The sequence below is a fragment of the Mastomys coucha genome, unplaced genomic scaffold (assembly GCF_008632895.1).
Source record: "Mastomys coucha isolate ucsf_1 unplaced genomic scaffold, UCSF_Mcou_1 pScaffold22, whole genome shotgun sequence".
Taxonomy (NCBI): Eukaryota; Metazoa; Chordata; class Mammalia; order Rodentia; family Muridae; genus Mastomys; species Mastomys coucha.
The window spans coordinates 28455344-28480990 of NW_022196905.1; the positions used below are offsets into that span (position 1 = coordinate 28455344).

The following is a 25647-nucleotide window of genomic DNA, read 5'->3' on the forward strand; positions in this document are numbered from 1 at the left end:
TCCGTAGAACAGGCTGGCCTTGAACTCAGAACCCAGAAATCTGCCTGCCTCTGCCTCCCAATTGCTAAGATTAAAGGCGTGTGCCACCACCGCCCAGCCCTTCTTGGATTTTCTATGTGGCTCCCACTGGATCTATCTCCACATTTCCCAGTGTATCAGCTGTCTAAATAGTTCCCTCTTCAAAGTACCATGTAAGCATTGATCATCTTTTTCTGCCAAGGTTCTTTCAGAATTCCAAATATAGGGTTAGAGAGATGGTTTGGTGGTTAAAAGCATGCAATTGCTCTTGCATGAGACTGAAGTTCAGTTCCCAACACCTACATCAGGTACCTTACAACCTCCTGTAACTTCAATTCCAGGGGAATATAAAGCCTTTGGCCACCATAGGCACCTACACTCAAATATACTTAACTGTACATACAGAGAGAGAAAAAGAGAGAGAGACTTCACTGCATATGCATACATGATTTAAAGTAATAAAAACAAATCTTTTTTAAAAATCCAAGAATCTAAACACAGTAGCACTGACACCTTGTGACTCAGGGCTCAGTGCAAAGGCTACAGAATACATTTGTTTGGGCAAGAAAGAATCTGGCAACTTCCTGCCACACCTCTGACTAGTTTCCTAACATCCTCAAAGCCTGATCTGCAGATGGTAAGAGTGGTATTAAATAAAGTAGCCGGGGAACAGTTTTAGGTATAGATTAAGTGAGTACCCAGGAAATCAGTCACTTTTATTCCTAAATAATGGAAACCAGAAAATGAAGGAAGAGAACCCTCATGGGCATAAAAGGGAGTCCAGAAAACAGGGCAAATTTGGGAAATTTTCCCCTCTAAATCTCTATTTCAGGTCCCAGATAAATTATTCACTGTACTTATTACGTGTACTGTAGTCCATTAAGATTTAAGAGTACATTTATGGACTAGAAAGATGATTGCTCTTCCAGAGGACCTGGGTTTGATTCCCAGAATCCACGCGATAGCTCACAACTATCTGTAACTCCAGTTCCAGAGGATCAAATGCCCTCTTCTGGCCTCTATGGGCAGTGCATGCATGTGGTGCATAGACATTCAAGATGGCAAAACATCCATAAACATAAACGTTTTTTTAAAGCTAATTTAAAAAGATACTTATATGATAACTGTCAACAATCACTCCCCCAACTTCCTCACCATTGAGAATATAACATTGGCAAGCTCTGATGTTCACAAAGCATTAAATCATACGAAAAACAGTGCTTGTAGGAATACTAGAGGCGGTTAAGGCTGTCAGGAATCCAACTACTTTACCTACTTTATTTCACCTGCTTCATTTCTCACCTAGGCTTGTACATTCTTCCTTAGGGAAATGGTCTGCTCCCAGAGATCAGCATATTGATGCTGGACTTAGTTTGGACAAACACTCAGCATAACCTAGAACTCCTGGACTCAAGTGACACTCCACCCTTGGCCCCCCAAGTAGCTTGGTCTATAGGCATGCACCACCATGCCCAGAAATTTATTTTTATTTTATTATTATGTGTGTTATGTGCTGTGTGTGTTTGTGTGTGTGTGTGTGTGTGTGCAGGTGATTGCATACATATATGTACACGTGCATGTGGAGGTCAGAGGTCAATACTGGTTATCTTCCTCAATCACTTCCCACCACATTTTTTGTTTTTGTCTTTGTTTTTCTGTGTAACCCTAGCTGTCCTGGAATTTGCTCTGTAGACCAGGCTGGCCTTGAACTCATAGAGATCTACCTGCCTCTGCCTCCTAAGAGCTGGGATTAAAAAGCAAGCACCCTAGAGACTAACCAAAAAGTATACACAGGCTGGACTGAGTCCTCAGCATATATGTAGCAGATGTGCAGCTCCTTCTCCATGAGAGTTCCCCAACAACTGGAGTTTGGGGCTGTCCCCAAAGCTGCTGCCTATCTGTGGAATTTGTTCCCCAACAGGGCTGCCTTCTCTGGCCTCAGTGGGAGAGGATGTACCTAACCCTGCAGAAACTTAATGCTCCAGAGTGGTGAGATCCCCGGGGAGGGGGAAGGGTCTGCTTTCTCAGTGAAGGGAAGGGGAAATGAAGGAAGGGACTCTGTGAGGGGAGGCAAGGGGGGACCATGATTGGGATGTATGTATAGATGGATGGACGGACAGACAGACAGACAGAGCTCCACAATAATTTTTGAAATAGGTTTTCTACCAAACTTGAAGCTCAATTACTGGGCTAGAATGGCCAGCCACTGAGTCTCACTGATCATCTCTGCTGAAATCATAGGCTCACCATCATGGGCTAGCTTTTCATGGGTCCCAAGACTCTGAGCTCAAGTCCTCATCCAGCAAGCACTTTACTGACTGAATCATCTCTCCCCATCCCTAAATCAACTCTTCAGTAGAAGAATCTGGAAGATTAAATAATACTATTTAGGAGGATAAGGCTGAATAAAAACCAAAACCAAAGAAACTGGTATATGAAATTGAATCACTCCAGAGGAGTTCCTTGCTGAAATCAATGAGTACAGCAGAACTTTCTTATAGAAGTACTTTGGGAAGAATACTGTTTAACAATGCACACAGCTAGACACCAATGGCATAAACGGTATATTAAAAGAACTATAATTAAAAGAATACAGTACAGCTTATTTATTGATATGAATTTTAAGATAAATTTCTCTGGCAAAAGTAATGAGACTTTCCCAGTGAATTAATGAGTTGTACATCCTATTTCTGTTTTTAGTTTTGTCAGTTTTTGCATGAAGTATTTTATTTTTGGGAAAGAATCTTGCTATGTAGCTCAGGCTAGCCTTGATCTTGGGATTTTCTGCCTTAGTTTCTGAAGTGCTGACATTAAGTATTTTTTAGTTTAAGGTTGTTTTGTTAGGTATATTCAGATTGAGGATTGTTATATCTTACTGATGAATCCATCTTTTTATCATTATGAAATGTCTTGTTTAGTCACTGGCAACAGTTTTTGTCTTGTTTACTTTGATATGAATGTAGTACATTAGCATTTATTTTCAAAATATGCTTTGCCTTGCAATGAGCATTATAGTCAAGTATTGTTTTTCTTATCTAACTTGATAATTTCTGTTTCATATTTTTAAATTATTTAGTAAAAATATATGAAAAATAAAAACTATTCTTTATTTTCTGCCCCTCCCAGTCTCTAGCTCAGGCTGGCCTAAAACTTGCTATGTAGTCAAGGATGATCTTGATTTTCTGATTCTCTTGCCTCCCATATCCCAAGTGATGGAATTACAGGCTTTCATTAACATGCTTGACTCTAGTTCACTCCTTTAAAAACTGTATAAACATAAATTTGTTATTGCTGCTGCTGTTGGGATTTGGTGACTGTTTTTTTATGTTTTGTTTTGTTTTTGTATCACGTAATCTGCCTTGTCCTCCAACTCATTATATAGTGAAGTACTGATCCTCTTGTCTTTACTTCCTGAGTGCTGGGATTATAAGCATAAACCACCTTGACTAGTTTACTGAGGACTGAACCAGGGTACCAAGTAAGCCTAGTGTGATTGTGGAATTCTTGTTCTACTAAAGTCTTACATATGTGTAAGAAATAGAGACAAGGATAGGCCAAGCAAAGGAGGAAAACCATCAGTCCATGAACAGAACAATGCTCTAGCTCTGTTGGAAATGAACACTGACAGAATGACCCCTCCATCACACCTGGCTGGCATGGTAAATGGGCAATGCAGATCCCACAAAGTCAGCTGTCACTCTTCTGACAGCTTTCTGGAAAGCAGGGAGAAGTGCACAGTCTACTTGGGGTCTGAGTGCGTCTGTCTGCCCAGCAGAAAAGCAACACTGGGCCAACAATACAGTAATCACAAGGTGTTAGGGGAAGGTTTCTTTAAAAAGGGAGAGAAATACGTTTTCATTTGCTCGTGAATTTGAATGCCCCTCCATCCCTACTTCTGGGCAGTGAGAAGCATAATAATCTATTTATGATTACATGATACATATTTATTTGTGCCCTTTAACTGGAGTTTTCATCTTATTTATATTTAATGTTTATTGATACTACTAAGTTTAATCTTTCCATCTTGATATTGTATTTATTTATCCTATCTGCATTTTGCTTTCTGTTCTTCCTTTCTTGAATTACTTTAGGTGAACCACAAGATTTTTTGATACCCCATTTTACTTCTCCCATCAGTATTTTAGCTGTCATTGCTTCAGCATTGTCTTACCTTAGAGATTACATATGCATCTTTAAGACCTGACAGCCTACATTTAAGTACCTCTATACTTCATGGCTATTGTCTCACAACTGCAGAATCCCACTATGCTCCTACCCACTCTTTTTACTTTTGGTGTCTTTATCTTTTACTTCTATCTGTGTTCGAAACCTTAAAAAGGTATTACAGAATTCAAGTATTATATATAAACCACATTTATAGAAACATAAAACATGTAAAGCATGATATGTAAAATGAAAGTGAGCATGCTTCACCTCTGTCCATTCTAGTATGCTAGTCGTGAAGACTTGGGGCTTTGTGTGATCTCATTTCTCTTCAGCCTGAAGAACATTCTTTAAGTCATCCTACTAGTGAAGAAGCACTTAGACAAAATTTTTTCACATTTCTGCATGTCTGAGAAATGTCTTTGTTTGGCTTTAATTTTTGTAATTTCCTAGATGACAAATCCCAGACTGTTTGGGTACTCTGGAAATTATCTTCTATCTCTGTTTTTGCTGTTATTATATCATTGTTCCTTTGCCAATGTGTCTTGTCTTCAGTTGCTGATTTTTAAGATTTTCTTTTTGTCTTTGGGTTTTACAAATTTTACTTTAATATGCTCATTGTGTTGTGTCTTTCTTTGCATTAAAGATTTGGAATGTTTTAAAGCTTTTTGGATATATAGATTCTTGTTAATCAATCTTTGAAAGTTTTCAGCCATATTTATTGTACCTTACCTTCATTTTCTTCTCTCCTTGTGAATGTTTATCTATTTTATTTTATCCTATTTATGGCTTTTAAGTGATCCATGTTCTTTTTCTCTTTGTGTCTCATTCTTATCTCTGTATACTAGCATAGATTAATGGATTTTTTCCTAAGGTGAATTTTTTTCCGCCTCCTTTTTCTTCTTCTCTTCCTATTTCCTCCTCCTCTTCCTCCTCCTCCTCCTCTTCCTCTTTCTCCTCCTCCCTCTTCTTCTTTTTGAAAAATGATCTCACTATGTAGTCTTTGCTGGTCTGGAATTTACTATGTAGATCAGACAGGATCTGAACTCATTGAAATCCATTGTTTCTGCTTCCCAAGTACTGGAATTAAAGGTGTCTATCACCATACTTGGCCCATGCTACATTTTTTGTTATTGTTCTGATATGGTATTCTTTACTTTAATGATTTTATCCCTATCTACAGTGTTCATTATCTCTTAATTATCCCTTCCTACAGTGTTCATATATCTCTTAAAGTTCTTCTTAAAGTTCTTCAAGTTAGCACTTAGAGCTCACCTTTTCATCTAAAATATTTAGTTGGTTTTTTTGTTTGATTTTTTTTGGTTTTTGGGATAGAGTGTCACTATGTAGACTGAGGTAGCCTTGAACTCACAGAGATCTACCTGCCTCTGCTTCTGAATGCTGGATTAAAGGCATGCACTACCATGCCTGTCATATTTTTAGCATTATATATAACATACATATTATACATATAGTATGTATAATATCACACATACAAAATATGTAATATATGTAATGCTAAAAAATATGTCAGGCATGGTAGTGCATTATCTATTATATATATTATATATATATATATATATTAGATCTTAGGAAAGAATCTATATATGTGTGTATATATATGTGTGTGTGCATGTATGTGTATATATATGTATATGTACATATATACGTATATATATATACATGTATGTACATATATGTATATATGTATATATACATTTTTTTCCAGAGCTGAGGACATAACCCAGGGCCTTGAGCTAAATCCTCAATCTCTTTCAATATAATATTTTTATTAATTATTTGAAAATTTCATACAATGTATTTTGATCACATTCACTTCCTATTCCTCCCAAGTCTACCCTCCTACTTTTGTGCCCTTAAAAAAACCCACCAAGTCTAATTTGTACTGCCTATCCCCACCAGAAACCATGATCTGTGAAGAGCTATACACTTCAGCATCTTTATCATAGTTTTTAAGCACTTTCTTCCACAGTTTCATATCTGGACTATTTCTTTGGGTGACTTCTGTTGAATGTTTACTCTCTTGGTTATAGGGCATATTTCTTGCCCCCATTTATATAAATTATTATATTATGAATATATATTTTATATACATGTATATAAATGTATATAAAATGTACATACATATACATTTTACATAAAATAACACTGGATACTGAAGCAACACTTACTTCCTATAAAAGACACTACTCGTGTTGGGCCACAGGTTGGGAGCACAGTCAATTTGATCTGTGGTGAGGTTTCTTCTTGACTTCATTGCAATCAGTTTGATGCAGATCACTACTGGCTTGGATCACTTTGGCTTGGGCCCAGAAGCTCTCTTTCTGTCTGCAGTACGAGAATTATGCAGATAAAGGATTTCTTGGAGCTTTCTAGCCAGCTGTCAGCTTTTCAGATCACAGGAGATCTCTCTCCCTGTGACAAGCCAACTGCAAATTTCTGGGTTTCTAAAAAACCACTTTGCTCTCTAGTCCCACCCTGGCTTTCTGCATCTTGAGTTGAATACCATCAGAATACTTGAGATGGGTAGAGTTCTCAGTGATCTGGAATGCCTTCTGTTGGTTTCTCATAGTTGCCAGTCTGCTTTCAGCCTTGATGTCTATTCCCAGACACTCACAGACTCATAGGAGATCTAATGAAGAAAGTGCTCTGTAAGGGAGCTCTTTTGAGTGTTAGTATGCCTTGCTAGGCTACAAGTTAATTAAAAATTTAGGTGGTGACTCTTCGCTCCTCTAGGGATTAGAGTCACTCACAATGGGTTCTTTTCTTTAAAGGGCTCATCACTTTCTGGAATCCCTTTTGGTTGGAGCACTTTTGTTCCTCCTTTTACTCTAAGGTGGTAGGTACCTTCCTTTAAAACTAAGGTTTTAAAAGATGTTTCTTGTAGGCAACAGAGAGACGGATTTTGTTTCTTGATCCACTCAGTCTATAGTTTTTGATTGAAAAATTGAGACCATTAATATTTAAAATTACTATTGAAATGTGCTAGTTGTGTTCATCCTGTTTACTTATGATGTTTCTGTGTTCTCAGTGACATTTTGTGTTGAAATAGTTATACTTTTGTAATTCTATAGTCTCTTTCCTATGTTCATAGCTCTCTTCAGTCCCAAGTACTGCTTCCTATGTTTCCCTTAGGTTTAGTTTGTTGGATATAAGTTTTTTCAGGGAGTTTATATCATGGGGAATTCTTTCTCCTTCAATCATGGCAAATAGTTTTGCTGGATATATTAGTTTAGGACTTGGAATATATTGCTCCAGGCTCTTCTGACTTTCAAAGTTTCCACTGAGAAATAAGCTATTATTCTGATGGAGTTTCCTGTATATGTGACTAATCTTTTTTTCTCTTGTACCTTTCAATATGTTTTCTTTGTCTTTATAGTTTTTTTCATGTTCCTTGATTATTTGATCTAGATCTTCTCTTTTAACTTTGAGACCTGATATTCTGTCTTCTGCTTGATTCCTTTGAGTTTTCTAGTTGGGCTTCTGCATTTTTCAATTCCATCTTCAGTCTTCAATGTTTCTCTTTCCTGATTGAATTCTGTTCAAGTCTTAGATTGTCTTCACCATTTCCATTAGCCTAATGTTTGTGTTTTCTTGGGTATTCATCAGGCATTTATCTTCCTTATGTTCTATCTCCTTGATTTCATTGAGCTGTTTCTTTGTGCCTCCTTTACACTTGGTTTTTCTGATATTTATGACTATTCCTTTAACTTTTGTGTTTGGAGTCCTAGGTAATTCTCATTGGCAAGCATTTCTATACACTAATAGGTACTGGAGAAAGATACTGGCTTGATCTTTCATATAACTGGTATTCCTTTGATAAGATCTGGGCATGTGGACTTCCTTTGTTAGTTCTGAGTTTGTTATGGCTATATTGGGGCACAGGAGAGAAAGAATGGGGGCATCTTGAGATGTCTTGGGGTGTCTTAGGTGGAATGCAGTCAGGTGGGCAAAGGGAACTGGGCTAGTTTGCAGGATGTGATTCCTGTTCCAAGTTGGGAGTGTGAGGATAGACAGGTCTAAGTGGAAAAGCTGGATATGACATGAGTTTTGTGTTATGATGGACAAGTATAGATAATACTGCCCCAAGACCAGAGCTCCTCTGCAGTGGACCTGAGAAGCCCAGAGTGGGCTTTTTCACTGGTTATGGGACCCAGGCTAAATCTGGTAAATTGTGGAAAAGGCATGGATGAAGAGATCAGGTGTACTCAGCAGGCTAGACCCTGGAGGAGGAAATGAGAAGTCTGGGTGTGAAATGGAGGTAGTGGTCCTGTGGGTGGATACAGATCCTGGAAGAAGCCTAGTATAGAAGGAGGTGGTGGGACTAGGCAGGGCACAGGATGTGGACTCAGGCTAGATCTTTCAGGTAGTAGAAAAACAAGTATTGGGTGGTGGAGGAGGACTTAGGATGTATATGTATGAAGTGGAATAATGGATCTCAGCTTACTTCCTGTCCATAGGCAACTAAAAGCTTAGGGATTATGGCTCAAATAATTACAGAATATTTTAGTCAGCATTGATGTTTATATAGGAAGTACATCTCTCAGAAATGTCATCAGTCCTTCCACTTAACTCCAGTCTGCTTTATGTACACATAACTTAAGAGATATGTCCCCTCTAGATACTGCAGGCACCACAAGTAGGCATCAAGGGTATATCTTTTGTTTGAATTTTAGTCCACAGGCCATTTAAGGCTTATCTTTTACTGGGTAGAGATGAGAATCATTTATATATTCAAATCAGCAAGACTCACATTTCTGGACTCCCATATTTTTCTTTCATGCCCTCCTGTATCCTGGCCACTTGTTTCTTGAGTTGGTTTCTGTCTTAGTTAGGGTTTTACTGCTCTGAACAGACACCATGACCAAGACAACATTTTTTTTTTTTTTTTTGGTGTTTTTGAGACAGGGTTTCTCTGTGTGGCTCTGTGTGGCCCTGACTGTCCTGAACTCACTCTGTAGACCAGGCTGGCCTTGAACTTAGAAATCCACCTGTCTCTGCCTCCCAAGTGCTTAGATTAAAGATGTGTACCACCACTGCCCAGCAAGACAATTCTTTTCAAGAACAATATTTAATTGGGGCTGGCTTACATGTTCAGAGAATCAGTCCATTATCAAGGCATGGCACTGTCCAGAAAGCATGTCACAGAAGAAGCAGAGAGTTGGATATCTTCATCCAAAGGAAGCCAAGGAGCAGACTGGCTTCCTGGCAACTAGGAGGAGGGTCTCCAAGCCCATCCCCACAGTGACACACTTCCTCCAACAAGGCCACACCCCCTAATTGTGCCACTCCCTGGGTCAAGCATATTCAAACCACCGCAGTTTCTTTTTCACAGTATTTTGTCAACAGCAGACAACAGTTATCAAGCATTTTCTTGACTTCTGTTGCCTTGTTCTACCTAAGTGAAAGCCACAAGTTTATTAGTGCAATTATCTTTATTAACTCTCATAGGTGACAGTTTTACCCAGTTCCACCTTCCATCTCCAATGGCCAGTTCCTCGTTGATGGGCACCTGGTCCTAAGCTAAAACCATGTTTTAGGATTTGTTACTGTAACATTTAAGTGACTGATTCCTGATGCACCAGATAAACAGGATATTCTATAGCCTTCTTGCCTCACAACAAGAACAGTTTGTTACAGCTTCTTTTTTGTCTTCATTACATTCTGTCACTGACTGTGGCCTCACAGGTGAGGAAGGGTGAGAACAGGAAGTTCTTCCCTGAACTATTACAAGCTAATAAAATGCAGAAAAGATATAATATGCAAAGCAGACGTAAACCTTTCACATTGGCTTCATGTGTGATAAACTTGACACAAATCTGAAGAGGATAATTTTCTGCCTCACATTAAACCTTTTCAAAAATCAGATGAGCGTATTTGTGAGGGACCATTATGGCACTTCCATGATTTCTTCTAAACTCCATCTTTGTATATAATTATTATTCAACCTTCAAAGTTTTCCTAGGAAATTGTTACCAATTTGAAAGATTTTACTACATATTTTTGATTACTGTTTTTTTTTTTGTTGTTGTTGTTGTTGCATTTGGAACAACAGAGCATTTTACAGGGTGCAGGCGTTTTTAAGTATATTTGATTTGCATTTTTACCATGTGCTATTCTGGTTCTCTGTTTAGAACATAAAAATCATTTCCACAGCAACTAATTATAGTATAAGTCACAAATGCCAGATTACTACTGCTGTGGAGGTTGGAAGCAACCATCATGCAAATACTAAAAGCTTCTTATTTTGGAAGTTCTTCCCTGAACTATTACAAGCTAATAAAATGCAGAAAAGACATAATATGCAAAGCAGACATGAACCTTTCACATTGGCTTTATGTGTGATAAACGACACAAATCTGAAGAGGATAATTTTCTGCCTCACATTAAACCTTTGCCAAAAATCAGTTGAGCGTATTTGTGAGGGATTATTATGGCTCCTCATTCCTGTTCTGTTGATCTATGTTTCTAGCCCTCTACAACCTCATCATCCCTTGATCACTGTATACGAAATCTTCTTACCGAGTAGAGTGACTGTTTGAGTTGGTCTAGCATTTTCTCTCCATGCTTTCCTTACATATTTTAGAATAAGCTCCTCCATGTGTATAAACATACTACTTAGGCTTTAAAAGAATTGCATTATAAACATATGGATCTATTTAATGTGTACCCTGAGCTATCCATACTACAAACACAATATATCTCTTGATTTATTAGATCTTTGATTCTTTCGCTTAGCAATTTCTAATTTTAGGCATAAATGTTGCTGACTGAATAATTAAGAACAGCTATTTCCTGATTATGAATGGGCTTTATCCTGAAAAGCCCACTTTAAACTGAAAAATATTTTAATTGGGGATCAACTCTATACAGCTAAACTGTTGTGCACCCTAGCTTAGCAGCACAGCATGCGGCAGAACACTGTTTGTCTGAGGACAGCTTCGCACCACCACTGCCTGCTATGGAGGGAGTACCACACTTCCTATCAGTAGGAAGGAAAGCTATCAAACTCCAAACTCTGTTGTCTGGCTGTATCTATGTGGTTTTCACACCAGAGTAAACTAAGAAAGATGTGGGTGGGGGATGTAGTCTCTCTACAGAGGCTATGAATAATATTGTTTTACTTTCACTTTTTACATATTGTCAGTTTTTAAAAATGTGATTTGATTTTTGTGTGTTGATTTGGAGTCTTGTAACTTTGCTGAACTCATATATTAGTTCTAGTCATAAAACAAAACAAACAAACCTGTTTAGAACCTGGTGGTGGAGGCACATGCCTTTAATCCCAGCACTCAGGAGGCAGAGGTAAGCAGATCTCTCTGAGTTTGAGGTAGCCTAGTCAACTGACTGAGTTCCACCACAGCTAAGGCTACACAGAGAAACTCTGTCTCAAAAAAATCCAAAAACCAAAACAAACAAACAAAAAAACCCAAAGCAAAATAGAAACAAAACAAATCAAAACACCTGTTTGGATAACAATCATATTTTCTACAAATAGAGCAGATTTGTTTCTTCCTTTCCAATCCATGTGCCATTTTTTTTTATCTTACCATGCAGTTTTCATAAGTAGTTATTCATCCCAGGGGGAAGAAAGTGTTCTACCAGACCTGCATTTTCCTGCCCACAGCTCTGCCTTCCTCCCAGAGGAGGCCTGCAGGACCTGGGAACATCCAGGTTAGACTCCCAACCCCCAAATCCTCTGCCTGCCAGGTCCACCTAGGGCACAGCCAGCAGATGTGAGCTGCATGCTGTCCCCTGATCTTCATTGTCTAACCCAAGGTGGCACTACCTGCTTTCCTGAGGAAGTCTTAAGGGACACAGAACATTCAGGTCCACCTGGGGCACAGCCAGTAGAAGTGAGCAATGTACTATTCCCTAGGCTCCACTGTCAGGTCCACAGCTCTGCCTGCCTCCCCAAGGAGTCTTGCAAGCATCCAGACCAACCAGATGGCTAGAGGCACCACCAGAGCCCAGGTCTTCTGGTTCAGCAAACCCTGGAAATCCTAACACAGTGAAAGTACAAGAAGATGACCTAAATTCCAATCTCAGAAAGATGATACAGGGCTTTAAAGAGGAAATGAATATATCCCTTAAAGAAATACAGTAAAACACAACCAATCAGGTGAAGGAAATGAATAAAACTGTTCAAGACCTGAAAATGGATCCTGGAGATGGAAAATCCAGGGAAGAGAACAGGAACTATAATGTAAGTATCACCAGCAGAATACAAGAGGTAGAAGAGAGAATCTCAGGTATAGAAGATATAATTGAAGAAATTGATACATCAGTCAAAGAAAATGTTAAATCTAAAAAGTTCCTGACACAAAACATCTGAGAAATCTGGGACACTAAGGATAAAGGTATAAAGACTCTTGGCTCAAAGGCCCAGAAAGTATTTAACAAAATCATAGAAGAAAACTTCTCCAACCTAAATAAAAGAGAAGCCTATAATCATACAAGAAGCTTACAGAACACCAAACAGATTGCACCATAAAGAAAATCCTCCTGCCACATAATAATCAAAATACTAAACAAAGAAAGAACAAAGAAAAAGCACTAAAAGCTGCAAGGGAAAAAGGCCAAGTAACATATAAAGACCTATTAGAATTTCACCCAACTTCTCAACAGAGACTCTAAAAGCCAGAAATACCTGGGAAGTACCTCTTGCATATGAGACCACAGATGTCAGCCCATACTACTATACCCAGTAAAACTTTCAATCACCATTGGAACAAAAACCAAGATATTCCATGACAAGACCAAATTAAACAATATCTATTGACAAATTCCATCCTACAGAAGATACTAGAAGGAAAATTCCAACCTAAGGAAGTTAACTACATCTAAGAAAACACAGGGAAAAAATTACCACTAGCAAACTAAAGGATGGGACACACATAAGCACGCACACACACTACCACCACCAACATGAAAATAACAGGAATTAACAATCATTGGTCATAAAAATCTCTCAACATCAACAAACTCAATTTCCCAATAAAAAGACACAGACTAACAGAATGGATGCAAAAGCAGGATCCATCATTCTGTTGCATTATAAGAAATACACCTCAGCAACAAAGATAGATATCTCGGCATAAAGGGCTTGAAAGGGTTTTCTAAGCAAATGGATCCAAGCAGCAAGCTGGAATAGCCATTTGACCCAAATTTTTTTCCTGCCTATAAAATGTGCAGGGATAAAAATGGAGCAGATTGAAGGAATGGCCAGCCAATGACTGACCCAACTTGAGACCCTCCCATGGAAGAGAGCAACTCCTTATTAATGATACTCTGCTATGCTTGCAGACAGGGGCCTATCATAATTGTCTTCTAAAAGGCTTCATCCCAGCAGCAGGTGAAAGCAGATGGATAGACAGACCCACAGCCAGACATTGGGTGAAGGTGCTGTACAGCTGAGCATGGGGATCAGGTCAGTGAGGACCAAATATATATCTGGTAGATTCAAGAAGTCAGTATCTGAGAGAAGGCCCTGGCCAAGTTAGAAGTCACTTGTATTAAAGGGCAGCATTGCAGAAGGTCAGGGCATAACTAAGGAGGAGGGCAGAAATTAAGATAGTCACTGGAAGATGGTAGGTGGCAAGACTCTGAGCTAATGCTTATAAGCTAGACTTGGCTCCTGATCATATCCTCACTTCCAGCCAGAACCCCTCTTATTGTACTTAGTAAGAATTCTGTTTGTCCTAGTCACTGCTTTATTGTTATGAAAAGATACCATGACCACAGCAACCCTTATAAAAGAAAGCATTTAATTGGTGGCTTTCTTATAGTTTCAGAGGTTTAGTTCACTGTCATCACAGCAGGGAGCATGGCCACAGTCATGGCAGGCATGATACTGGAAAAGGAGTTGAGAGCTACATCCTGATGGGCAGGCCGAAAGAGAGAGATTGGGCCTAGCAAGGGCTTTTGAAACCTCAAATTCTCAAACACTCCCAGTGACACACTCCCTCCAACAAGGCCACACCTCCAATTCCTTCTAAATAACTAAACATACAGATATATGAGACTATGGGATCCATTCTTACTCAAACCACCATACTGCTGTTCATTCTTTGTATCTGCCTATTTTCCTGCTGCCCCTATCAAACAAAATTTCCATGGTTACTCACTCTTAAGACCAGCTTAGCAAACATTAGTACTGTAGTCTCACCCTCACAGAATATCTCCTGACTCTTACTACTAAAATAAGAGCCTGTGGTGCTGGTGTTCTGGTGAAGGCACAGGGAAGCCTAGACTCTGCACTCTCCACTTATCAGCAGATGCTTTGCAAGCTCCAGAGCTTAGTACAGTGCAGCAGTGAACAGAGCTGGTGCTGCTGTACATATGTGTCTGGACAAGGAGCAACTAAGCTAAGAAAAGTCAAGATGGCATGCCAAAAGGGCTCTTGAAGTCATGAGTGAAGGCCATGCTTGGATGAAGTTGGAGAATGGTGCTCCTGAGTACAAAGTAATGAGAGGCTTGAGTAAAGTGGATACCATTGTGCTGTGGACTAGCTAGAGAAGACCAGGGAACCATAGCAGCTGATGCCTAATCTGGAGGTATGCAGTCCTGTCCCCATGATAGTCACATGTCCTGGGGAAGAATAACAACAACAGAAATAAGTACTTGAGAGGCCAGGGCAGGGCCATGTATAGGGGCCAGGATCACCCTTTCTGGAAGGCTCCTGACACAAGGAGTGTTCAGGAGGTGAGATGAAAGTGAGGAAAAAGGAGGAAATCACAGGGGACAGTCTAATGAAGAGACTCAAGGTGAGAGGAAGTCAGCACCTGTGGTTGAAGAGGCAGTGACAGTTGAGGCAAGGACCTTGCACCAGTAGCAACATGCTCCTTCTTTTCCTTATAGCAGAACCCTGACTCTGTGGTAGTAGTGGCATATCTGTTTAGGTGAGCACCCTCATGATCCAAGCTAGTTACAGTCTCTAGTTTTTCCGCACCTGAGCAGAGCCTCCCTTTAACTGGAACATGAGGTATAGCAGATGATTGCAGTGGTTCCATGGAGCACCCTGTTAATCCAGATCAGGGAACGTGAGATTATAATCCTGCACCTGCTCTTTTCACCTGCCTAGCAGGCAGCTGGCTGGTCTTTCACTGGGAGGAAGAAAAGTTCGTGCCCAAGAATGATGATTCAGAAAGGAAGGTAGACTCTGATGGCAGAGAGGCACACCTCAACAAAACTTGAAGTCATTGGCTGCTGGAATTCCCAGAGTGAACCACACTGTTGGGGGCTGTCACCTGAGGTCCATATGTTCCTGCCCTCTGAATGGCTGGGGGTGGGTAGGCACAGAAAGGACAATGGCCTTCTAATAGGAGGCCCACAGATCGCACATGCAACACCAGAGCCCCTTCTCCTGTGACTTCCTACTTTCCATTCCTCCTACCCTTGTTTATAGTGGGACGAGTCATCAGTTCTTTCATAATTAGGAAACTTTTGGCATCCCAGTCATATAATCTTGTTTTCAAAATGATTAACAATTACAGAAAAATTTAACTTTTTTCTTATGAAAATAGCTTTGGAATAACTTTTAAAATCATGTTAGCATTCCTGCAAATCTGATACTATTGTGCCTTGTTTCTTACCACTGTGAAGTCAGGGTAGAAAATACATCATCTCTTTCAGATTTCTGGAATAACTTCAAAAGCTCTGGATCCCCAGATAAATGTGCAAGAATGCGCAATTCAATCTGTGAAAAGTCTGTGAGACAGAGTTCTGGGTCAGTTTATAGTACCCCCATCATTGACTCACCCCAAGCCACTCTCAGTCTGCCTCTCTGTGAGGCTCAAGGTCATCACACCTCTTCCTATCTGCCAGACTCCCATAGCCTTAGGAATATAGTCTCTTTTCTATGCCAGCAATTCCAAAAATCTGTTGTTCCTCTTACAAGGTTAACAAAGCCTCCAGAATGGGCAGTATTCATTCATTCTCTACACTTATCACAACTTTATGAAGGGCCCCCTGTATGCTAGGATCCCCTTAGGATATGTTAGTTAACAATTTAGACACAGAACCCTTCCTCCATAGAATTTAGATTCTAGCAGACTTATGAGCAAATCATTTGGTATGTCAGAAGGAGAGAAATGAAAAAAAAAAAGGATCAAGGTATAGTTTGGGAGAGAGTGGTGTGTATGTGGAAAGCTGGTGTCATGGTGGGGTAGCCAGCTCCCTTGTTTCTAGACCTTAAGAAATGTACAATGAGCCGGGCAGTGGTGGCGCACACCTTTAATCCCATCTCTTTGAGGCAGAGGCAGGCAGATTTCTGAGTTCTAGGCCAGCCTGGTCTACAGAGTGAGTTCCAGGACAGCCAGGGCTATACAGAGATGCCCTGTCTCAAAACACCAAACAAACAAAAATTTACAATAAACAAAGACAGGAGAGGAAAAATGGAAGGCTATATGTAGGATCTTGAAGTTCAGGAGCATGGTGGCTAGCAGGGCTGCTTGAGTAGGCAAGGGGAAGGACTGTGGGAAGACAAAGGAAGAGGAAGAAGATTGAGTTATGCAGGAATTATCTGGGATCAAAATACAGCAAGATGAGGGGGACTCTGAAAGCCAAAGACGTGTTATTACCTAAAGTGCATAAGAAATCTTTCATATAAGTGTTTGCTTCAGGATTTATTTGCATGAATGAGTTCTATATGTATCTTTGCATTATTTGGTAAATATTTGAACTGAATGAAAATGTACAAAGCAAGCTACAAGACAGTGGTATCCCTCTACCATCCTATGCATATACCTGCTGCCAGGAAGGTGTGGCCTTCAGAGGGCACAAACAGAGTTCTTGGAGAGATGGTGACAGTCTCCTCTTCTTTACCTGGAATTGTCATTTCAAGAGCATGTGGTGAGTTTCACTGTAAGCTGAGTTGCAATAATTCTTCATACAGAGATACTTCAATATCATCCACAATAAAAGTCTAAATTTTTTGACTTTCTAGTAATTCAGTTAAAAAATAAATACCACTTGAAGATAACAAATTTTTCTATTATCAAAATTATCTTCTCTGTCTACAATTATGATAAAGAAAGTAAAAAGTCAGACACTGACACTAAAATCACTCTAGCAAAGCAGTGGAGACTAAACGCCACTGACTGGAAGATCTACTCAGGACTATAGCAGCTATGTGTTTCCCACTGGAGACATCACAAAAACACACCTGCTTAAGGTGATGATGTGTACTTAGAAAGAAATGCTCTTAGCTTTGGTGGTACTACTGTGACTTTAGGATCAATGTCCACTGCAAAGCAGCAGCACTGACCTGGCCACAGCTAATCGGGAGTGGACATCCTAGCACCCTTTACCAGATGGGAATTTTCTTTTTAAGGAATGTGGCCATCAGCATTACAAGTGGATAGCTCAAAAGAAAGAAGAATTTTCATATGCTTTTATAAACATCTCCAGAAAACTTTAGGTTTTATTAAAACTCAGTGCTATTGTGTATGCATTTGTTTGTTCTTTATTGGGAAGTTGGAGGGGGCGGGACAGTGGGAAGGGAGAGATTTCCCTGGTATAATTACCATCTATTTTAATGCATAAACTGCTAAGAGGGAGGTACTTATATCACTTCAGCTGCTTTTTATTTTTTCAGTAGGTTTAAATATTGGCCGTGCAAACACAGAGGAGAACTCCAGAAAAGAATAACAGCTATATTGTAAGAAAGTAATTGTAAACACTCCTGAGTTTTAAGGAATGCTCTGGAGATTTTAACAAGATGGGAAGTAATGCATTACCTTTAAAACTCCGAGGTTTAGAAATCTGAATTGGGTGCTTGGAGATACCCTGGATATTCTATAATAAAAATAATAGTTTTAGTTGAAATATGTACTCTTAATCTGTACCAAATATGATATTTAAAATACAGTATTATTTATTAAATATTTTATTAAATGTATAATGGCAACACTCCATGCAAAAGCATATTATCATATAATACAACTGCCTAATATAAAAGTTTCAGTGGAGACACCACAAATGACAATCAGCAAGTATGGGAACTGCCTTGACTCTGGCCTGTGTGAACCTGAGATACATACAGTGACCTGCCAGTAACCCAAATTATTAACTTTCTTAATTGTAAAAAAAAAAAAAAAAAAAAAAAAAAAAAAAAAAAATTGTAACACGCTAAAGATAGATTTCTAGGAAATCTGTAAATTATTCTTTTAATTTAAAAGTACATCTTTTTTCATTAATTTATTCACTTTACATCCTGATCACAGCCTCCCTCCTTCTCCTCCCAGTCCCACCCTCCCACTCCAATTGCCCCATCCTCTCCCTTGATATGCCAGGGTACCAACCCACCCTGGCATATCAAGTTCCATCAGGACTAAGTGCATCCTCTCCCACTGAGGCCAGACAGGACAGCCCAGCTATGGGAAAGGGACCCAAAGGCAGGGAACAGAGTCCAAGTCAGAAACTGCCCCCACTGCAATTGTTAGGGGTCTTATATGAAGACAAAGCTGCACATCTGTTACAAACCAAACCCAGTAATACAGAAAAAGGGTTATATATCATGACCAAGAGAAAATTGTCTTAGGAATGCAAAATTGGTTTAAAAACAACTAATACATAGGAGTCGTGGAATAAAGGGCTTTAAAATACAGTTATGTTGTACAGAGAAGAAAAAGGTAATGACAAAATCTAACTTTCATTCAGACCAGTATATACAGTGAAATATCTAACTAGGAAAGGGGAAATTTTTTCCAACATAGTAAATAGCATGTAAAAAGTTCTGATTCTGAGAAATTTCACTGTCTAAAGCTGTCAAAAATAGACCAGTGCTCCCTACCTATCAGAGTCAGACCATCATCAAGCCAAACTGTAGTTAACACATACATCTGACAGCTTAATGACAGCAGTTTTACCAAAATAAAGGAAATGTATGGGCTTTTTTTATTAGTCCTGAGAAAGTAGTAAGTTTAAGCTTATTTTGCTTAGATGAATTGTAAAGGAATATTTTTGATAATCAAGGTTTTTTGGCAATATATCAAGTAACAGGATGGAAGAAAACTCACCAAATATTTAATTTACACAGCACACTTTAGCCATTTCAAGAAAAGTTAAAACATACATCTTGTCTTTGGTAATATGAAAGATTGTCACCCTAAGAAGAACCTGTAGCCTATTTTTCTTCCTTGAAAGACAAGACTTTAGCTTTGTTTTCTTCCACTATTGCTAACAGGTACTAAGATAAATTAAATAGTACCTTATATTTTGATACCTTGCCATGCATATTTTGTCCAATGCAGACTTGCCGAGGCATGAATGGGAGTTTGGGATCCTTTAGCAGAAGACTTCAGGGAGTAATCAGTGCCTTTACAGCCAACAGGGCAGGACTAGCTACTATAACAGTGCCCTGCTGTGCCCTCCAACTGATGCTAAAGGGACATAAAACCACTGAACACGAAAAAGCATTGCTGCCAGAATTGCTTCTATGAAGTGTCCCCAATATATCTACAGAGCAGAGCTATTAAAACTCAATAAATAAACTTCTAAAATAAAAACAAGTTGGTTTTTTTTCTGTTTTGTTTTGTTTTTATGAAGAAGACCAGAAACATCCATAGAATTATCTATTGTATGGAATGGCTTTTAAAGAAAAATAACCTCTTTGTTTTAGAGCAAAGTTGTAAAGATAGAAGAACTATCACTTGACCCCTTCCAGTTTCACCCTGTGAGCATCTTGGAGCTGGCCGCAGCTAAACCGACAGGTTGTATTACCAACCTCTAAGCTCTGTGCTTTGTTCTCATTGATTTTTTTAAACCTAATCTCTTTTTTATGACACTTAGTCATCGTGTCTCTTTAATGTACTATTGGCTGTCAGTTTCTCATCATGCTTTACAATTTTGAGGAATGCTAGTTAGATAGGAAACTCCACCCCAACAAGTTGGGATTTGTCTTGGTAGTGGGGGTGGAGGGTGGAGGGCACAGAATTATGTTCTTGGGAAGATCATCAAAGTGATGTGTCATCCTCATGTTGTTCTGTCAGGACACAGGCTGTCTACAGGACCTTCTTCCTGTTGGCACCAATCTCCACACAGTATTCTAGGCCTCTTTTTAGAATAAAGTGTTTTATTAATCATTTTATTTGTTTATATTTTCAAATGATATCCCCCTTCCTGGTTACCCTCCACAAACCCCCCAAAGTAAAAGCAAACACATTGGGTTAGTTACTTCTGTGTCACCATGACTAAAAGACCTGATTTTTAAAAACTTATTTTGGAAAAGATTTATCTTGGCTTCTAATTTCAAAGGATTCACTGCATCATGGCATCTTGGAAAGAGCATAGTAGAAGTGAACAGTTTACAGCATGGTCAGGCAGGAAGCTGACAAAGGTGATGTCAATGCTTGGTTAGTTTTTAGTCACTTCCACTCTTTTATCCTGCCTAGGCCTCCAGACTATGACATGGTGTTATCCACACCCAGGGTGGGTCCCCACAGTTAATCTCATGATTCTTCTGGTAATAGTGCTTGTGAAGAAAGACCATGTTCTCACCACATTGCATCATCTCTCTAGCAACAAGATCCATCATAAGCTTAGATATTTTCTACTCAGGCAGTGACTCACTATATAGCCAAGGTTGGCTTCAACTCTCTATTCCTCAGGTACCTGTATTCTGATTCATTCATTTTTCCTTTTAATTTGTAAGAACTCTTATTTTATTCTTTGTGTATAAGTGCTTGGCCTGCATGTGTATACCAGGGGATGTCAGAAGAAATTTTCAGATTCTTATTCATACATAGTTATGTCTACTTGTGAGTCACTGTGTGGGTGCTGGGAATTGAATCTGGGTCCTCTGCAAGAATAGTAAGTTCTCTTAACCACTGAGGAAATCCAGTCCCTCACTCATATCTTTTAATGGCTTCATGGCCTATTCCTTTTTATCATTGAGTAATATTTCTCTGTATGGATGTGACATAGTTTACTAATCCATTGAAGACATTTTTGTTTGTTTCCATGTTTTAGCAATATTTTATAAAACTGCCATCATATAATATATCATATAATTTATGTGAAAATTTTTATATAGATATAAATTTTCAGATAAATTTGATAAGCTTTGGAGTTTGATGATTGGATAAAAGGGCAGTTTGTATCAAACTGTTGAATTTGGGCTTATACATTGGCTCATCAAGTAAAGGTGTTTGCTATCTGTTCTGACTGATAACCAGAGTTCCATCCCCTAGAACTTCATGATAAAAGGAGAGAACCAACTCCTATGTTGTCCTCTGGTCTACAGAAGTGTGCTGTGGCGCACACATACATATACTTATAGATAAATGGAATACAAACGACATCTCTCCTCCTCTAAATTGATTATCTCAGGTATTTTGACATAGTGATGGAAAACTGACAAAGGTGAAGTGAATGTTGTTTCAATTGATGAACCAATACTGATACAGTTGTTATTAAAGTCTACAGTTTACCGCCAAACTTCAGAAATAACATTTTTCATTCTCATCAGCAATAAATGAGAATGTCTGTTGTTCCACATCCTTACCAGTAAACATTTTTAAACAATTAAAAACATTTCAGCTACTAGGTGGGCTGGCCAGATGGCTCAGTGGCTAAAGCACTTACCATATGAAGCTAACGACCTAAATTTGATTCCTGGAACCCATAGAAAGGTGGAAGGAGAGAATAGATTACACAAAGTTGTCTTCTGACCTCCACACTTACGTTGTGACATGTACACATGCACATATACACATACAACACACACACACAAATAGTAAATTTTAAAAATGTAAACTCAGCTGTAAGTGCTGGGGAAGTGGCTCAGGGGCTAGAAGGGCATGCCATGCAACCACGACAACTGGAATTTGAATTCCTAGAATTCTTACGACTAGAACCCACATAAATGCTGGGTGGGCATGCTGGCCCATCTGTAACTTCAGGATCATAAGGCTGAGGCAGGAGATCTCCACAGCAAACTATATTGGGAGACTACATAGCTTTATTGATGAGCCCTCAGTTGGAGTGAAAGATCTTGCCAAAAGAATAAGGTAGAAAAATGAGGAAAAAATTTCTGGTATCGACCGTGGGCTTCCACATGCAAACATACATGAGCACATGCATATGGCTACACACATATACACACAAACACATGCCCCACATACAGTAAAAGAAGTCTCTATCAATAAGGTGAAAAATTGTTTGTTGAGGATGATGGCTGCAAAAGACTCCTCCTCAGACTTTAGCAGATCCGCAGACTTTAGCGGAAGCTGCACAGAGACATTTTTCCTTTATACTTGAGAAAAACTGAGCAACTGCTTCCTAGATTTGCTAGGACTACATAGGCAGTGGCAATGAGGAATGGGCAAAGAATCTGCTGGGCTCCTTCCTATAGACTCTGCCTGAAGATGTTCCTTTCTAAGACATCTGACACCGAAGGCTGAGAAGTATCCTTAAGTGTGTAGATCAGCTTGAGTTTAGTTTTGTGTTGATCCAGCTGAATGAATACATAGATCAGCAGCACTTTAAACTCAAGTTCAGGTTTTATGGAACAGCATACACTTGTGTAGTTCACCCTACCTCCTTATTCTCTCTCTACTTGTGTTTCTCCTTCCCCAAGTGGTATCAGTAGTAAGGTAGTAGGAGAATCCATAACTCCATGACAGTAGTAAGAATGTCCCCTGCCACCAGCTTGGGACTACCTTTATCTTGCTAGCTTTAATGATTTCTGCCTGGGATCTATGACCTGTCTGCTTCTATAAGTAAAAAGTGTCCATAACAGGTCTGCAGTCTGTGAGCTCACTGCAACAAATACCTGATGGTCTGTCTGCCATTGTGGCCCTGTACTTAACCCTGGTGACCCCACTGTGTTCTGAAACTCAGTTATGCTTTCCTTTTAGAGTCAGCCTTGCTCTGTACTAGTCACAGCTCCTTTCCAGGGTGCAGACAGAAGTGGGAAGATGTAGGAGCCTTCATTTTCTACACTAGAGGCATACATGACCCAGGAGCTTATTGCTTTGGTGGACACTGTGCAGAAGAACAACTACAGATATTACTTACAAAGCACACACTGTGTGTTAACTTGATGCTATAAACTGCTTCCTCTAAGCTTAGGGGTTAGGAACAGAGCTCTAAGCTCCATAGATAGCACCATTGTTAGAGCTGTATTCTCTCCTATGGCTCTTCCCCTCACTGGATTCTAACCCATACAGGCAGGGTTATAAGACCTTTTCAGAGTTCTCCTTCCCCCTGCCACCCAGCTCAACTCTGATCTCCACTGTCTCTTCCCTCTCAGAATCTCTCCCAAGTCCAAAGGAGCTTCTACAACCCCTTCCCAGCAAGTGGGAGCTGCAGATTCCAGTGTGTCCTTATGTTAACTGACATGCCAGGCTGAGTCTGGACACTGAAGGAAGACTTCTGAAATTCAGCATAGAAATACAGAGTAAAAACACTACTAGGTCTTTGGAGCCCGATGCTCTTCAGAGTATCCAAAATGCACGAGTGTTGCATTAATGAAAATAAATCAGCACACTTTCTCTTGGAGTACTTTTACCAAGAGCAAGCCCAGATTTGAATCTCTACTTCTCTCCCTTGTGTCTTCTATCATCTCTCTGTAGCACATTGCTTCTGTCCTACCTGTAATCTGTCTGCTGTATGAGTCTGAATCCATGCCTGACTAAATCTTGTCATGTCTTGTCTGTCCCTGTGTCTCCAGGAAAGTGGCATAAACATATTTTCCTTCTTTCTGTCATCAGGTACAACTAAAACCCTGGTCACTAGGCATCCAGGAAATATAAAGAACTCTGAAAGCTGGATAGAAAGCAGAATGGTCAGGGACTACAAAGTTTATAGAATTACACAGAACTCATGTCTACAATTTTTTCTCTAACACGTCTTAAACTGGGTGCTAAAGAAGCCAATATCCAAATTCTTGCAAACTGAATCCAAGAACACATCAAAACTATCATCCATCATGATCAAGTAGGCTTCATACCAGGGATGCAGGAATGGTTCAATATATGGAGATCCATCAATGTAATTCACTATATGAACAAAATCAAAGAAAAAAACCATATGATCATCTCATTAGATGCTGAGAAAGCACTTGACAAAATCCAACATCCCTTCATGATAAAAGTCTTGGAAAGATCAGGAATTCAAGGCCCATACTTAAACATAGTAAAAGCAATATACAGAAAACCAGTAGCCAACATCAAACTAAATGGAGAGAAACTTGAAGCAATCCCACTAAAATCAGGGACTAGATAAGGCTGCCCACTCTCTCCCTATCTATTCAATATTGTACTTGAAGTCCTAGCCAGAGCAATTAGACAACAAAAGGAGATCAAAGGGCTACAAATTGGAAGGAAGAAGTCAAATGATCACTATTTGCTTATGATATGATAGTATACTTAAGTGACCCCAAAAATTCCACCAGAGAGCTCCTAAACCTGATAAACAACTTCAGCAAAGTAGCTGGATATAAAATTAACTCAAGCAAATCAGTGGTCTTCCTCTACACAAAGGATAAACAGGCAGAGAAAGAAATTAGGGAAACAACACCCTTCACAATAGTCACAAATAATATAAAATACCTTGGTGTGACTCTAACTAAGCAAGTTAAAGATCTGTTTGACAAAAACTTCAAGTCTCTGAAGACGGAAATTGAAGATCTCAGAAGATTGAAAGATCTCCCATGCTCATGGATTGGCAGGATTAATATAATTAAAATGGCCATCTTGCCAAAACCAATCTACAGAATCAATACAATTCCCATCAAAATTCCAACTCAATTCTTCACAGACTTAGAAAGAGCAATTTGCAAATGCATCTGGAATAACAAAAAACCCAGGTTAGCCAAAACTATTCTCAACAATAAAGGAACCTCTGGTGGAATCCCCATCCCTGACCTCAAGCTGTACTACAGAGCAATTGTGATAAAAACTGCATGGTATCAGTACAGTGACAGGCAGGTAGATCAATGGAATAGAATTGAAGACCCAGAAATGAACCCACACATCTATGGTCACTTGATCTTTGACAAAGGAGCTAAAACCATCCAGTGGAAAAAAGACAGCATTTTCAACAAATGGTGCTGGTGCTGGCTCAACTGGTGGTTAGCATGTAGAAGAATGCAAATCTATCCATTCCTATCTCCTTGTACAAAGCTCAAGTCCAAGTGGATCAAGGACCTCCACATAAAACCAGATACACTGAAACTAATAGAAAAGAAAGTGGGGAAGAGCTTCAAGCACATGGGCACAGGGGAGAATTTCCTGAACAGAACATCAATAGCTTATGCTCTAAGAGGAAGAATTGACAAATGGGACCTCATAAAAATTGCAAAGCTTCCGTAGGCAAAGTACAGTGTCAGTAAGACAAAATTGCAAACAATAGATTGGGAAAAGATCTTTATCAATCCTATATCTGATAGAGGGCTAATACCCAATATATACAAAGAACTCAAGAAGTTAGACTCCAGAG

General features: G+C 39.3%; 1 protein-coding gene across 5 annotated transcripts in view; it reads right to left on the bottom strand.

Annotated features, from left to right (window-relative positions):
• Poln (DNA polymerase nu) overlaps positions 1-25647 on the bottom strand; it is a 146714-nt gene that overhangs the window by 40242 nt on the left and 80825 nt on the right. For all 5 annotated transcript variants that reach the window (XM_031341031.1, XM_031341034.1, XM_031341032.1 and 2 more), the window contains 3 exons: positions 17943-18000; positions 16951-17028; positions 15798-15912 (listed from right to left, as the gene is read on the bottom strand). In XM_031341031.1, coding sequence (XP_031196891.1) covers positions 15798-15912; positions 16951-17028; positions 17943-18000 — 251 coding nt within the window. The remainder of the gene's footprint in view (positions 1-15797; positions 15913-16950; positions 17029-17942; positions 18001-25647) is intronic.